We start from the raw sequence: 17085 nt of genomic DNA, 5'->3' as shown, positions 1-17085 counted from the left end.
CTCTCACTTGGACTACTGCAATGCAGTCTACATGGGACTGCCCTTGAAAGACCACCCAGAAGCTTTAACTGGTCTAAAATGCAGTGGCTCCTCAAGTGATAGGAACTTCTATATCATCTTCAGGGAACAGGAGCCTTCTCAGCTACTTTCTTCCTTCTTTGGAACAGTGTTCTTCTTGATATCAGCTTTGTTCCCATTCTAAGCCAAAATATGAGTTGCTCACTTTTGATTAGTGTGTTCTGTGAGCTCAGCCAGTCTTGTATGCAAGCCATGGCTATAGATTAGCATTACATATGATTCCATATTTAATTTATTTAAACTTAATTAAAGAAGTCATGGTTAGCACTACAATTGAATCCAGTCCCTTATTTATCTCTATTGAAAAAAAAGCAAGTTTCTAAATCAACAGGACTGAGTTATTTAATCTGACAAAGACATTTCTTATTACGAAGAACTTCAAACAACATTCTTAGACAGTAAAATCAGGGGAAACAATCTGTTATAGTACAGAATGCAAGAATAAATTTAAATTCACTGAAATAAAATTTAATAGATGGTAAAATATATTTATGATTTTTGTGAAATGGATAAAAACTATTTGTTCAAATTAGGACTCTGTATACACAAATAGCTATCAGTCTGACCAGTATCACACTCATGATCTGCAGGTGGCCTGTTCATCATTATCTTGACCTTTAATAACATATTATTAACATCAAACTAGTGCAAAAACAGTTCAAATTATTAAACAGAGATTAAATACTCAAATTATTTTGGAAAAAAACAGAACTAGTGTTTAGAAAACAATAATAAAACATATACAAAACACAGATTTAACTGAGCTAACAGAGACCTCTAGTGGTGTGAACATAATTATACTGTTTCTAATTTTAGAAAAAGAATACTCTAACAAGTAGTATGCAAATTAATTGATACTTATAAGGCTTGCTTTTACTTTTTTCTAAAAAATTAATAGGATTAACATCTGACGTTTACTAGCCTGTGTCCTTAATCATTTGCATTATACAAGCTGTAAATATATTTTATTTAATTCTTCTAATATGAGCTGCATATAAATGAAGTTGTAAAATAGTAACTTGTCTTCCCAAGACACAATCAGTATTAACATTTTTTTTCTCTTTTGGAAAATGCTGTTTGCTATTGGCACTTGCTATTTTGGATACTGGCACTGTTTACTCCTGTCAGAAGTTCAGAAAACAGTTATTTGATGTAATATAATACCTGCACTGAATGACAGTATTTTCATGACAAAAGATGCAAACAATTCAAAACCAAATTCTGGGCTATAGTTACCAAGGTGTTTGTACCTGTATACAGGGAGAAATAAGGTGGGGGGGAGGCAGGGGGAAATACTGAATATCATCCATGGGAAAAGTGTCATATACATTGTGATTAAATGGTACTAAAATAAATAAAGGGTTCACTGGACATTTTCTCACAAGGAAGGCAAGTCAAGAGAAATTAGAAAGGTATGGGACAGGGAAGTGACAGATGAGAAGGTAAGAAGAGAGAAAAGAAAGAAAAAGGGGACAATTAGTATAGAAGAAAAAAAGAAAATTAATGCCTTTGTGGGGGGAAAAAGCTATCATTCTTCAAATAAACAGAGTTCTCTACCTCTAAACAGAAACAACTTATACCCTATATTATTTGTTTATATAATGTGGTTGTTAAATAAAGTTTTGACTGCTTTTAAAAAATTGGTCCTGAGTAAATGAGAGAAGAATATAGTATCTTTCCCCACATGTAAGGTAACACAGGAAGAACCAGGAAGAAAGAAGCAGTGTAAGAATTCTTTTTAGAGTGGTGATAGTAAGATTTTAAACTATATTACATTTAAAATAAATTTAGGAAAATTATGCCACTTCTCATCAAACCAATCAGTTTCACTACATATATAAAAGAAATATTTTGTCTTTCTTTAATATTCAGTTCTGAAATCACTTAAAGCAGTATGACAAATCTAGAGACTAGATCTTATATTCTTGCTTTGTTTTAGGATACATATCCGACGCAGAAAATTGCGACATGATTTATTTCATAAAGCCGTGATTTGTTGAATAAGCAAAAGTAGCCTGGTTCACACCTCATGCTAAAGTATGAACCACAGTTACCAATCACTGTGGCTGGGTTTCATACAACATGCTAAGTAAACATCAAGCAAATCCCATTATGGCTTAGTGTCAGCCCTTCAAGTTAGGCAAAGACAAGAAACAGGCACAGCATGCTTTTATTGCAGGTACAGTAACAGAATCTTGGAAGTTTCTCTCACCTCCATCTTATACCAAACAAAATTAAGGCAAGGGTTGTTTTGAGTTCCTTTGTCACACTTCTCAGGGCTGAATTATCTTTTCCAAAACTCTCTTCTTAACAGTTCATTCCTTACTTCCCCATTCCCAAGGCCAGGTCTACATTCTTTCACTCTTAGGGCTGAAATAAATCCAAGATCCCATGGATAACTGCTCAGCAGGCCAGAAACAGCATTTGCAACTCTTGAGTTGGGGGGAATTATCAGGCTCAAAATCCCTCTTCAAAGCTCACATTTTATATTTCATCTCGGACAGAGAAATCCAAGATATCAGTTCAATGCTGTCCCAGTAGTTTTTGACATTTTTTTTTTATATTTACCTAAGCATTGCTTTTCTTGGACCATAGTTTTCCTTATATAAACAGCAGAAATTTGTTCAACATATTTACTTTGTATCAGCGTTATATTATATATTATACATTATTACTGTATAATAATCAGATCATTATAAATGAGTACGATTTAATGGACAAACATCATATGCACACTTACTTTGCACACAGTCTCCACATCCCAAGGCAAAATCGTCTTCAAATCAATTATTTCACAGGACACTCCTAGTTTTTCTTGTGCCATAACTGCTACCTCTTTTATAACATGAACCTAAATATTGGGAGAAAACATGCAAAAGTGTATTGAAAGTAAAGAATACACTTTTGACTACTGAAAAACATGGCAGTCACTCTGACCCCTAAAGTTTGCTTTTGTAGGAAGAAACTGTTTTATGGTATTATGATTTTATACAGTTGTAAAATGTCAAGAGTTTATGAAGTTTGCAATATAAAATACTATCAAAAAATAATACCACTTGACAGTACAACTGCATGTGAATATTCCACAACATATTTGGAATCAGCTCTGAATTGAAATTTCTCTAGGATTCCATTTTCTAATGGTTAAACTGTCACTTCCAATCCAGACAAACTCTTATTCTACAGTATGCAGTCCTGCTATGTTCCTTGGAAGAACCTTAAGAATCTCACATCACCTTCATTCAGCATAGAAACACAATCTGCATTCCCCTCCCCTCCCTTCAATAGTATATCTAAAGTTCTATTGGGGCGGGAGTATATAACCTTCCTTATTTCACTTCTTCCATGTTCTACAATAGAAAACGCCTTACTGAGGAACATTCTGGTTTGGCCCAACATTGTTAATAAAAGCACCAAGCACTTGCCATGGCCAATTATTTGTTGCGAGCTACATTTTATGCAGACTTGCTGAGGGTGATGTGCTTCCACAAGATTTTATTAGCTGTTGCATAGTTTATTCTTCTGATCAATATTATTTTAAAATATCTAATATTAATATTTTGATTATTATTACATACCTTAGAAATTATTGATTGAAATATCAATTATCCTGAATAAATAAACAGCAGATCAGCCACTTTTACATACTGAATATATTCAGATGTATTCACTGCAGTGGGAGAATCTATGCAATATATGGTACAACATACTTATTTTAATGCTACATGGCTAAGACATATTTAGAGTCCCAATGCAGTTTTAAAAAAATAGAAGCAAATTGGTGCTGTATGTATGGATGCCTGAACAGAGGCATAGCACCGCTGTTGCTAAAAATTCAATATACAACAATATGTATGTTTTAGTTGTTATTACTGAAAGTTAGCAGCTAAACTGGATGAGACTGAATTGAAATTTAATTCTACTGTACTCTTAATAAACTTTAAATCTCACGAATTTCAACAAGATGTAAGTATCACTAACATTGTGGTTCTAATCCTACCTATTTGAGTCTTATTTAATTTCCATCATTTCTGGTGGAAGAATATTCTAGAATATTTACACCCACCCATAGTGAAAGACCGAATGAAACATAAATATCTGTTGAAGTGATTGCTTCAGATATCAACACTATCCAGATGAATACACCAATAAAATGATAATGGTAAAGTGTGATATCCTAGGAAGCATTGGGTTTTTTTTCTCAAATTCTCACAAATCTTACTCACCTGAGTACCCCAAGCCACCAAAGTTACATCACTTCCATCCTGAAGCACTTCTGCTTGAGACAAAGGAATGCAGTAAGGATCCACAGGGACTTGTTCCACTGAATAAATGGAAAGCAAGTAAGTTTACAATTTGAGTATCTGGAAGAGGGATGGGGAACTACAACTTCTAGCAGCCCCAATCAACATGGCCAAAGCTGAAGGATGCTGGCAAAACCTGAAGGACAGCATGTTCCCCATCCCTGCTGTAAACTTAAATCCCTATGTCTAAACTTAGAGCCATAGCTATAATAGAACTTACAAGAAAGTTCAGCTCTGAAGAATGAGAAATCCAGTGGCAAAGTATCAAGATAAAAGTTAATTCACTTGTGTCATCATGTAATTTATTAATTATCAGTTCAAGCTATGACTAGGGTACAGGGAATAAAAATAAATCCCAGGAACATAATTCTTTAGGTATTACCCTGGAAAGAATCTGACAACTCGTTGAGCCTTGTTCTAGCAGAACAGCATAAGGATTTACTGAAAAACTTAATCACAGTTAAATACTTAGATGAAAACCAAGTTTGTGGGAAAAAAGAAGCAGCAGCTAAAACTCACTACCAATTTAGCAGGCAGATAAGTCCCCGTATAAATCAAAAAGTCTGTTTGTGTTCACAGTTGTTCAGATACATTGCAGTAAAAACCAAACAAAATTAAATTCAGAGATAATCCAACAAGATCCTATTTTCACAAGGACAATTGGCCATCTTCATGACAATGTCTCAACCTGACTGACAAGGCATCACAGTAACAAGAAATTATACATATGCATGTTAATCACTAATATATCAATTTATGAATAGAATGTACAGACTTAACAGCAGTGGCAGAAAGCCAGCAATGATGGTGGAGCTATCCAATGTAGTGCCCCATTTATGATCATTTGTCTGAACATTTATATGCATGCAAAAGACAGATGCCATAGTTCAGAAAGACACAGCATCCACTAACTTCCCCCTTCAGAAAGCCAACTGCCTCCAACTGATACTTTTTAGAACACAGTGCTTTAATAAATGCACTAGCTTATTTGCTGGTTTTGCCATTAAAGCTGTCAATTGAACCATTTGCTTCCCCTCCTCCCAACCCCAATCTCACAGAAGAGGTATCCCTCCAACCAGTTGTTTCTTCAGGCTCAGCTGCCAAACATTCTCTATCAAATCATTTTTATTGCAGTCTCCTAATCTTTGGATGTGTCTTTCAAGGATGCAAGGTTTGGAACAAATTTTCACTGAACTGCCATGCTCTACTTACTATTCAGTAACCAAAACAAGTTTGGCTTAGGGTGAAAGTATAAAAACATTCTAGTTTCCACTCTTCAAAAATCCAGGAAATGGAAAATAAGATCAAGATCTTATATTTTACCTACCACAGATTACAAAGATTGTGTTTATTCTTGTATGTCATACTGAGTTTACAAGTTAAAGCCCTTGTACTCATAATCTGCATACTTCTTTCGCGTCAATCTCAGGCTCAGGAGGGACACATCCAGTCAAACCTTCAAGAGGTGCAGTTTCCCAAATCCCTTGATAGAAATGCCCTGATGAGACCATGCCTGTTGCACAAGAGTGGGCACTCCCACAGATTTCCATTCCCTACACTTGTACAATGCATCCACAATGCATCCACAATCATTTCCTACCTGAATTATACTGAATTCATACAGTATAAGGTCAGCGTGAAGTATATTGACATATGTCACATTATTCTAACAGTTCTGCTACCACAGTAATTCTGCAGGCAGAGGCCACACATTCCTATGTTCTAAGCATTAAGGATGTAATTGTCACTCAGTCTCTTGACATAGTAAAGCTATAGGAGGCAGTCTAATAATCTCTGGGAAAAAAACTTATTCATCTATAGAAGAAAATGTCATAAAAAAAATTAAATTGCCAATATGTTATAAAAAGCAATCACTACAAGATTCTAGTTTCTTACAATAAAAAGTAGTTACAGTGCTTTAATAAATGCACTAGCTTATTTGCTGGTTTTGCCATTAAAGTACACCAGGAAAGGTCAAAATATTTCTAACATTCACATAATTGGCAAATAAAAAGTTAAGTGTTTACAACTGTTTTATATTTGCTATTTTTTTCAAATTTGTTTGCCTTTTACATTTTGTGTACCCTCTATTTAGGCTAACATTTTCACCATTTGCAAACAACATTATAAAGGCTTGCATTTATACTTGTCATTTTCATTCAGGTATTTTCATATTTTGTGAACACTTTACTATAAATACAGATATATACAGATATAGATATACAGACAAAGAAATATAGATATATAGATGTAGGAAATATAGGAAACAGGAAATATTTTAATTATTTCATTTATATTAATAAATGTTAATATTTAGACACAAAAATCTTTATTCTGATAAGTTAACTGTTGCATTAAACATCTGCAAAATATTTAGTCATAGATCAAGATTCATCTAGTTTTCTTTCTCAGAGATTTCAACACACCATTAAGGGAAAAATTAATGCTTAATATTAATTAAAAATTAATAGATTGTATTCTAATTCTGGATTTAGCCTGCAGCATGTGCTAGCAGGATCAGGTTAGGTACTTGGATGGGAGACTACCAGACAATCCAGGATTATGGGATAAATTGGGAAATCAAAAACATCCCATAGGAAATCATTTCTGTACTCTTGTTAAAATCCTGCACGGATAATTCCATGAAGTCACAAGGAATTCAAGCCTGATTTGAAAAAGTTATGTTTACAGCTTTAGATTTCCTGAACTGAATATAATGTCCTGAGCTGAATTTACAAGTATTCCTTCAGTTCAGTGGCTGGGTTCACACACTGTAGGAAACCATTACATGATTTAGTGAAGCCTTAGTGTGATTGCCTATGATTCTCTAAACAGCAACAACTGCTAATTCATGCAGGCTGCAGAGTATGAGTTTTAATTCTATTAATCCCTAATTGTAGTAGGAAAACATGTGTACATCTTGTGACAGGACATTTGAACACTGATTGAAAAACTGGTTGTTTTTAATCTTATTTGCCATGTCACTATAACAACCAATGATGCAAATCATTTATTTCTATACTATTTATGTCATATAAGGTAGAATTAAATGAAGCTGAAAAGGTCATAAGAGTAGATTCTCCACAAGAAATTTAATCCTGGTAATGTCAAGATGACTCATTTTTTCCACTAAGTACCACTATTTGCTTTTGAATCATTTAACAGCTTTTTTTTTTTAAACCCTCTATTTCAAGCTTAATTTCTGAAAAACAGCTGTTATGTTTGAGTAAAGCTGCTTTTCATTATCCAAAACTTGTGTTATAAAAATAGTAATAAAATAATAAAAACTGCCCTTATAATGTAAGTCACCCGTGCTGAGTCTTATGTTAACCAGTACTGCTCAACAATTAAATCCCATTGTTATTTAAGGGGATCAGAAATATATATTACTATTACCATAAATACTGTACCTCGTAAGCTAGGCAAAGACTTTTGGTTGAGTGCAGATTTACCCTAACTCAATGAAACCAACTGAAAATTGTCAGTCATGACTACTTGACGTATCATAAACCTTTTGGGTTCATTCTTATTTTCTCCTCTCATTTGACAGAAGTCAGGGATATGCAGAACATTCCAAATGTGAACCTTTCCATGCATGGAATAGCTGGTTTTGGGTGGTCAATGACCAAAACAAAACATCCACATTTGGAGTGGCTTTGTTCATGCATTGAACAAAACAGTTTTATTCTGGGTAGAAGTAGTCTAGGGGGAAAGAAGACAAGGGGAAAACAACATGGTCATCAGAGGCTGAGAGGAGACGTGGGAGGAAGGGAAGCTGCTGAGAAGACTGGGGAGCTGGTGGGATATGCTGCACTGGGACACAGAAGGGAGGCAGGGGACAGGTCATACCAGAATTAAGATTCCACATTTGTTTGTAGCCCTTAGTACAATGACATTATAGTTCTAGAAAATGCACTGCATAGTTCTTTGACCAACACTGAATATAGTGAGAAGAAATTTTCAGTAGGCTGGATGGCCAACTATTAGATATGGTTTAGTAAATTCTGCACTGAGCAAGGGATTGAACTAGATGATATATAAGGTCTTTTCAGCACATACATTCTATGCTTCTATGCATCATTATATGAATAAATAAGATGTGACTTTCATTTTTGCCCTGAATACAATGAGAAAAATGTACCTGCTGCTCTGTACATTATTTTCGGTTCAAAGAATATGCAAGGGTTTTTATCTTCTATACATGACAACAGCAGTCCTTTGGCTTCAATAGGTCCTCTTGGAACAACCACCTTTAAGAAAATGAATAAACAGATTACAGATTATCTTGGTTAGGAAGAATATCAACAGTAAAAAATATTCTGCCAAGGGATAATTTCCTATTTCAAATAATCCCAATAAGACTTGGTGAAAAGATGTTAAATGAGTGGCAAAGATTTTATCTGGTTAAATAAAGGCATTAAAGAGTTCACAAGCCATATAAGAAAAAGGGAGATTGATGGCACCAAGTTACACTATCAGACTGTTTGACCCAGATCACAGACTGGATCATCGCACCATACAGATGGATTGCATCTATGGAAGGAATAGTGAGTGGGTATGTGGATGTGTATATATCAATCAGCTGCTATTGAAATATGGAGATCAAACATGTCAAAGTCTGTATGATTAAATGGATGCAGAATTTGAATAGGACAACTGACACTCAACAATGGGATTATCAATGAAAATGAATGTCAAATTTAAGGTGATTAATACACTGAGAGAAAACTGGTACAAAATGTTCTTTCATTGGTATATTATTCCAGTGATGATAACTAAAATGTATAATGCATATTGAAAAAAAATATGGAAATGGAAAAATCAAGTTGGAATGTTTTCTCATATCTGGTGGCAAAGTCAAAAAACTAAATTGTACTGGAAGATATCTACTACAGGATGCAACATGTTTTAAATGTTGATTTTTCTTTTCCACCAGTCATTTTTCCATTAATTATTACCAAACATTACATACAAAATACACTGAGCCGGTTTTATATATGATAACTGTTATCAGGATACTTTATACTTCTTACTGGAAATCACATCAACTATTTCATTAGAGGAATGGCAGCTTAAACTATGGGAGCACACATCAATATCAAAAATAACTTCATATATGAAAAAACAAGTCTGACGTTAGTTTCAGTTTAATCCCAGAAACCATTTATGGATTATAATGCTGTACAGGGCTTGCTGACACTTCCAAGGTTTGGGTTTCCTTAAAATAAGTTATTTAAACTCTTTAACCATGGTTATTTACTTCTATTAGTCAGATGGCTTAGCTATTCTTTAACATGATTTCAAGAATAGCTTTGAAAGTATTAAACTGACACAAAATTATATTTGTTCTAATCCAGGTTGATACATAAGGCTAAAAGGGAGATTTGTTTTTCTTCCAAGGGGACTATTTTATATTTTTTTTAAAAAAACATTTTATAGTATATCATTCTGCAAATTTTCCCATGTAACATTTGTATTCTATAATTTCCATGTATCTTTTTCTAAATATAAATATAATACTTTTTATATGAATCCTTTATATTTAAAAAGAACCGCTATAACACTAAAAACCATCTAATAAATTACTATTCTATACCTTCAGTCCTGGACAATGCGCAAAAAAGGCTTCTGGGGACTGAGAGTGATATAATGCGCCATGACCCACACATCCCCATGGCGCTCTTATTGTGAGGCTTCCACAGTTAAAGAGATCTCCAGAACGGTATCGATACTTTGCTGCCTCGTTAACAATCTGAAGAAATATAGAGATATATTTAATAGTGCATGTAGTTATCAAGACACATTTATGCAGTTAAAGACAATTCATGTTCTATTATAGATTATGCAGAACAAGATACATATTCCAAATCTTGAAATGATGGATGCCATCCAACAGGAGTGAAAGGAAACCAATATAATAGGAGGCAGCAGCATGTGTGTACGTTGCCTTGAGTTGTACAAAATAAAGGCAGAATATAGAAATAATAACAATGACAACAACAATATGCAAATTTGAGTGCTACATGAAAAAAAAAAAGATGACAGATGTTCATGATGGCTTTAGAAAAGGCCAAGGAACACAGCACATGATTCTTGGTGCACCCTGGATAATGGAGAAAGCCAAAGAATACCAAAAAGAAGTCAGTGCTTCACTGATTAAAGAAAGCCCTTTGATTGTATCAATCACATCAAACTGTGGAATGTGCTTAGAAAAATGGGAATCTCAGAGCATCTCACTGTCCTTATGTGAAACTATATACAGGTCAGGAAGCCACAGTACAGACAGAACATGGTGAAACAGACTGACTCCAGGCTGGCAAAAGAGTAAGACATGGCTGTATACTCTCTCCTTATTTATTCAATCTATATGTTGAATATATACTAAGGGAGGCTGGATTGGAAAAAGATGAGCATGGTTTTAAAACTGGATGAAGGCCAATGACTTGTGCTATGCTGATGACACTATTCTGATAGCCAGAAATGCAAAGGATCTGCAAGCTCTAGTAACAAAAGTCAAGGAGCATCGTGAAAAAAAGGTACTAAAATTAAATAGAAAGAAAACCAAACTAATAATAACAGGTAGAAAAACCAGCCTTATAATTGATAATGAAGATACTGAAGTGGCGGACAGCTTTTGTCTCTTAGGATCAACCATCACCAGAAAAGGAACAAGCAGTCAAGAAATACATTGCAGACTACTGCTCAGTACAGCAGCCATGAAGGCCTTGGAAAAGATATTCAGATGCCGTGATGTGTCTATACCTACAAAGATCAGAATTGTGCAAGCCATGGTATTCCCTGTGGCACTCTATGGAAGTGAAAGTTGGACTTTCAAGAAGCAGGATAGGAAGAGTATTGATGCTTTTGAACTTGGATGTTGGAGAAAACTCTTGAGAATATTATGCATAGCCAAGAACACAAATAAATGCATTGTAGAACAAATCAATCCAAAGTTCTCACTCAGGGCACAAATAACCAGGATCAAATAATCATATTTTGGACATACTATGCAAAGACCTAGTTCTCTGAAGAAGTCTATAAGGCTGGGAAAGGTGGAAGGAAAGAAGAGGATGACCAGCAGCAAGGTGGATTGACTCCATTACAGTAGCGATGCATACACTGTTGGAAGACCTGAAAGATCAGATTAGGGACAGATCATCATGAAGAAAATCTATCCATGTGGTCGCTAAGGGTCAACACCAACTTGATTGCGCATCATCAATAATAATATTGGAACTTTCCATTCTCTTCTTTGCAGTCCACATCCCCCATGCAATTTAGCAAACATTGTGGATTGTGTTTTACAGACCTTTAATGACAGGTGGGATTGCCTGACATATGGCAAAATAATTGTGTATCCCCTTAACAAGGTTCAATTTTGGCAAACCCCTCTCCCACTTGCAGTCACCTAACACAGCCCACAATTGTGTTGAATCTCCCCAAATATTTGGAGGTGTTCGGGAATATACATGTTTTTCAGTGAGTTCAGGAAAGTTACCTTTCTACTGGTATAACTTCATTTAATCAATGTATATATTGTTTCCCACATCAAGAAAAGCTATTGTATTTAATATGTAAAGTATTTTGGAACAGCTTTCTATTTGAGCCAGCTACAAATATACTACTGATTTCTAAGACTTGCTTTCCACATACAAAAATTATAATTTACCTTGGATCCTCAAATGTGATTATAATACAACATATTTTATCAAGCAAGTGACAATTCCAGTCAGAGAGTGCAGCCTGGCCCTGCTATGACCCTACTTTCATTACTTTTTCACTATGGACTCCTTCCCATTACTAGAAGAAAAATACATACAAGTATATTCATGCTTCTGATGTTACTTCTTTTTGAAGCATGAAACATTATGCGTACATTTTCCTCAAGAGGAAAGCATATAGTAGGACATTCAGCTGTCCATGGAAAAACTGCAAATTCTCTTTTTGCATGTTTCTCAAAATAGCAGGATGTTATCAATGTACTGTATTCTCACAACAATTTTTGTTCCTTTTGTAAAATACAAAATGGCATAGATTGTTCAACAATTCTCTTTCATGTTCATGAAGATCCATTCAATCATCACACTTAATCCCACCTCCAACCATATTTTCATTATTTTAAGAAAGTCAGACTTTTTAAAATAAGCTCTAACCTGATCAAAGGCAGGATAAATATAGTCAGCAAACTGGATTTCTGCAATAGCTGTAGCACCAGTGACTGCAATTCCAATGCCAAATCCCACAATTCCTTGTTCACATAATGGAGTATTGAACACTCTGTCTTTACCTATAAGATATTTTTTTATTAATAAACTTTTTAAAAATGAATGTACAGTACATGATAACCCAAGAAAAAACATTTTAACACAAGGTATCTGATGGAATAAAAGGGCTTACGTTGTATGTTTTTTTCTAATTAACCTTTAATTCAAAGTAGAACTATAGAGCTGAAAGGGAAACTTTGGCGACTGTCCAACCCTCTGCTCCATACAGGAATCAGAATTAAAGCATTGGAGACAGATGGGAAGGGAAGTCCATTACTTCTCTGAGTAATTGGCTCCACCACTGAACTGCTCTTAGTCTGGAAGCTTTTTCTAGCATTCTGCTGAAATCTGCCTTCCTGTTACTTAAATCCATTAGTCCATGTGCTGCACGCTGGATTCCATGTACTTCAGGTATTTTAAGAGTGTGATCGTAATTCCCTTCAATCTTCTCCCGAGGCTAAATATTCCCAGTTCCTTCAAACTTTCTATTTAGGACTTAGTTTCTAGATCCCTAATCTTGCCCTTCTCTGAACCTGTCCCAGGTTGTCTGAATACCTCCTACTGAAGTGTGATGCCCAGAACTACACAATACATCTTAAGTTTGTGGATTCTTCAGTCTCTAATGATGATGTGCCCTCAGCTGCCAAGAATGTAAAATACTAGTTTCAGCTAAATCAATAGCTCTAACTTTCCCTTAGCAAACTATCACAAGACTAGACCACTCTATTTTATGTAAAGCTACGCTTGTGCAGCTAGATCCCTCAGTAGAACCCCTTTCTATGCATGTATGAGCAATGTATTATTTACAAGATCTTAAAACTTGGGACCATACTATTTTCCATATAAGCCATCCTTATATTCTGAGAACATCTCACACACTGTAGTGCCAACACCCATTATACATACTGATCTCCCCACTCAGATCAAGCGCATTGCCAGTCTAGACTGTTTTCATCAACAATTAGAAAATTTATCAATTATTGGTTTTATTAGATTTAGATGCCACCCAACTCCAAAGCAGATGGCAAAATAACATCCATTTGCAAGGACATTCTTCCTAATTCATGCCAGCTATCCCAGTAACTGCTCTAATGTTATATAAAATTATGGTTTTAACTAACAATCTTATTCAATTTTTAATTAATTAATTATGTTTGATTATTGTATAAAAAAACAGTGAGATCGTTACCAAAATGAAAAACATACTTTTATAAAAATAATAATGTAACTTGAGATATGATGAATGGTTAAGTTGTGAGCTTACCAAATTTGTCTCTCAAGCCAACGGTGCATCTGAAAACTCCACCAAAAGATACATCTTCACCAAATATTACTGTGTGTATATTAGGAATCAAATAAATAGTTGTTCAGAAAGAAAAATGGATTGTTAAATCACTTTCATCTGACTTTTTCTACTGTGCATGCTTTTCTTTATAAAATATTAATTTGATGAGTGTAAGAACCAAGAACACCTTTTATAAATAACACTAGAAATGAAAGGGACTAGACAATTTACACAAACCATGAAAGAAATCTGTCTCCATTAAAAGATGTATTTTTTCAGCTTACTTCATTTGCTAATTTTAGCAACAAAAGCTATCTTCAACTTTTTTCCAGCAAATAAAATTATATTAATTTAGCAGCACACAACACTGAATCTTTAAACTTCAAAGAGAAACTACATCAAGGAGCAAAAGTCAAAGCCTGTTTTACCATCCAAAGAGGATATGAGGGAGAAAAGATGCTAATTAAGCACCCTCATATTAACATAGTCATGTTTGCATTAGAATTGTGTGGTAGTGAGTATCCTCAACTGAAGAGGCTTCAAGCAAAAGATTCTCCTTAAATAACAAAGCATTAAAAACATACCTGCAGTTGGATCTCTGGATAAGGCATTATCCAAGGCACTTGTTATAGACTGGAAAAGGTTCATTTTTTGTGTCTGGCCTGTGAAAAGAGATTATTTGGTTAAACAAGGCCAACTATTTCATTTAACAAATTGCTAATACCACCATACAAAAACAGCATGATCCATTTGAAAAGCTTTAAGACTTGTCAGAACCCAATATTTCTATCTATTTTTTTCCAATGTATACATCAGTAATATACATACTCAGTGGCTGTGTTTGTTCAACAATGAGTAAGTAACAATTTGAGGGAATATAGGAAGGGAAATCCACAAAAATCATCTCCTTTGCTTCGCAGCAAGTAAATAAAAGTTCTCCCAGTTCAAAAGCTTCCTATAGATTAAAAGATCCTTTCCATTTGTTTGAAGATTTTGCTGGTTCCTCTGCTGCCCGTGTTCACACAATATTCTTATTATGATTAATATAATTATGATGTATTCCTTTAACCTAATTTTTCTGAGATTATAGATGTCTCAAATTCTGTGGATCATAGAATTCTCAGCTCTATGGCTTGCTTAGTATGACAGGATTGGCTAAGCTGTGGTGTACACTTTAGACAGGACATGAAGGGGAACTTCCTCACCAGAACTCAATAGAACTAGGCAGCACAGAAGGACCAGTACTAGATCAAAGTCCCAGAACAGGAATTATGAAATTTTAAAGGCGGCCTCAATTAGTACACTATATATATATATATATATATATATATATATATATATGTTCAACAACGAAGTATTATTTTATTACTTTCCCTCCCATCTGAAGTGGGTTTTTCAATATCACTCATGCTCTTTCCATATTCAAAGGGAGGAAGAAAAACAAATCTTTTGTTAAAATAAAGCATCAGCCTGCCATGATGAGGACAGGAAAGGAAGAGAGAGACACGATGGCACAAGACTGTCATTCTCCGCAGTTACAAAGGCAAATACTGCAACACACTGCAGAAGGTGCAAGGCCTCAGCTATGAATGACAAACTGCATCTACTCTAATTTCCTCTTCTATAAAACTCTTCACAGAAGTCCTTTTTCTCTCCTTAAATAATATAACACAAGAAGGGACAACCTGAATTTCAACCAGGCACTTAGTAAGTGCTGTCAGCTTAGTATATTGTTGTCCCACACTATTTCCTAACGTCTCTGTACTATTTTCCCCACATCAAGTGGCTGCATCTACACAGGTGGTAGAAACTTCATTTTAGGCTATAAGGGGGAAGGAAGTACTTTTTGACTCGCGTCCAAGACTTTTTACAGGCAGAATCCACACACCGGGGTCGTCGTTTTCGTAAGACCCTGGACTATTGCGCCAGAGGCATTTGAAAAAGCCAGTCCCCCACTTGCAGAGATGCTGCCTCCCTTCCCACCACCTCAGCCAGCTGGACTGACGAGAAAGCCGTAGCAACAGGGGACTGACTCCACTCCGGCTGACTCGCTTCCCCTCAACTCCAGAGACTGCAAAGAGGCCGGGAGACACTGGAGCGGCGTCTGCTCGCTACGACGGCAGCACGGACCCGGGCGAGGACGACTAAGGCGCTCACCATACTGGGTGGGCTCCGGGTCCGGCTGGAAAGTGAAATGCGCCGCGCGCCTGCGGGATGGAGACCCCGTAGTGAGACTGAGCCGAAGGGTGGAGACCGCCGCCCTCCGGAGCCCAAGACCGGCAAGCGCCATCTCGGCCCGTCGCGAAGAAGGCGCTGCCGCTGCGGGATCTTGTCACTGGAACAAGCGCGAGCACGTTGCGGGGAGGCGGGGACCCGCGCCTGCTGCTCTCATTGGCGGCGGCGCCAATAGCGAACAAACCAATCGGAACTCTGCCAGCTGGGGCGGTGGGTACTTTTTTAAGAACGAGGGGTGCTGGGCTGTTTTACGCGTGCGCAGAAGGCGAGTGTTGATACGCTGATGTGGGTTAAACCGAGATGGTGAGAGAGGGGGTGAATAGTTGGGTGGAGAATCTCTAGGGTACAGGGAGCCTGTTGTAGTGTTACACTTCGGGTTATAGTTTGATAGCTAGTACTATTAATATAAGGTCGTATCGATGGTATACTTTCCTTTGCCAGGAGGATAACGCAAAAGCAATCACCGTACTCAGACGTTGTGGAGGCTGCAATCTTGGGGGAAGGCAAAAGTGACCTTCACAAATTGTCTTGGTCTTATGGCACAAAAGAAAGGTGGCTGATTTAATTGTACCATCCAGAGAAAAAATTATTTCGAATACAAAGGAAGGATCGAATCTTCCCGGCGGAGCACGTGCTTTTCATGCAAACTCTCCAGAAAAGAGGGATCCTGGCTGAAAACGTGGATAGCTAGTTGTGGCTCAGTTAATACAGGTTTGGGTTACTGCAATATGTACATTCACATTGCCATAATGTGTGTTTGTTGTGCAATATAAACCAAGCAATATGTCAGTCCAGATCTTAGACGGTGGCCTGATTTGCTTTGCTGTATACTGTAATTGGAAAATATATACTGTACTCACATAACACATATTCCCATGCCTAAGTTATCCATGGCTTACAATTGGGTTCACACAACACA

At 36.1% G+C, this 17085-nt stretch overlaps 1 protein-coding gene across 1 annotated transcript in view; it reads right to left on the bottom strand.

The window, feature by feature from the left end:
• BCKDHB (branched chain keto acid dehydrogenase E1 subunit beta) overlaps positions 1-16356 on the bottom strand; it is a 59397-nt gene extending 43041 nt beyond the window's left edge. Inside the window, exons 1-8 of the mRNA XM_007440318.4 lie at positions 16089-16356; positions 14516-14593; positions 13911-13979; positions 12536-12669; positions 9979-10134; positions 8524-8632; positions 4305-4402; positions 2819-2929 (exon numbers count right to left, since the gene is read on the bottom strand). Coding sequence (XP_007440380.1) covers positions 2819-2929; positions 4305-4402; positions 8524-8632; positions 9979-10134; positions 12536-12669; positions 13911-13979; positions 14516-14593; positions 16089-16221 — 888 coding nt within the window. The 5' untranslated portion in view covers positions 16222-16356. The remainder of the gene's footprint in view (positions 1-2818; positions 2930-4304; positions 4403-8523; positions 8633-9978; positions 10135-12535; positions 12670-13910; positions 13980-14515; positions 14594-16088) is intronic.
• Between the last annotated feature and the right edge of the window lie 729 nt (positions 16357-17085).

The sequence above is a fragment of the Python bivittatus genome, unplaced genomic scaffold, assembly GCF_059951505.1.
Source record: "Python bivittatus isolate LINGU-HERP-01145 unplaced genomic scaffold, Pbiv_v1 ctg000020_np1212, whole genome shotgun sequence".
Classification (NCBI taxonomy): Eukaryota; Metazoa; Chordata; class Lepidosauria; order Squamata; family Pythonidae; genus Python; species Python bivittatus.
This window is presented reverse-complemented; position numbering and strand designations above follow the sequence as displayed.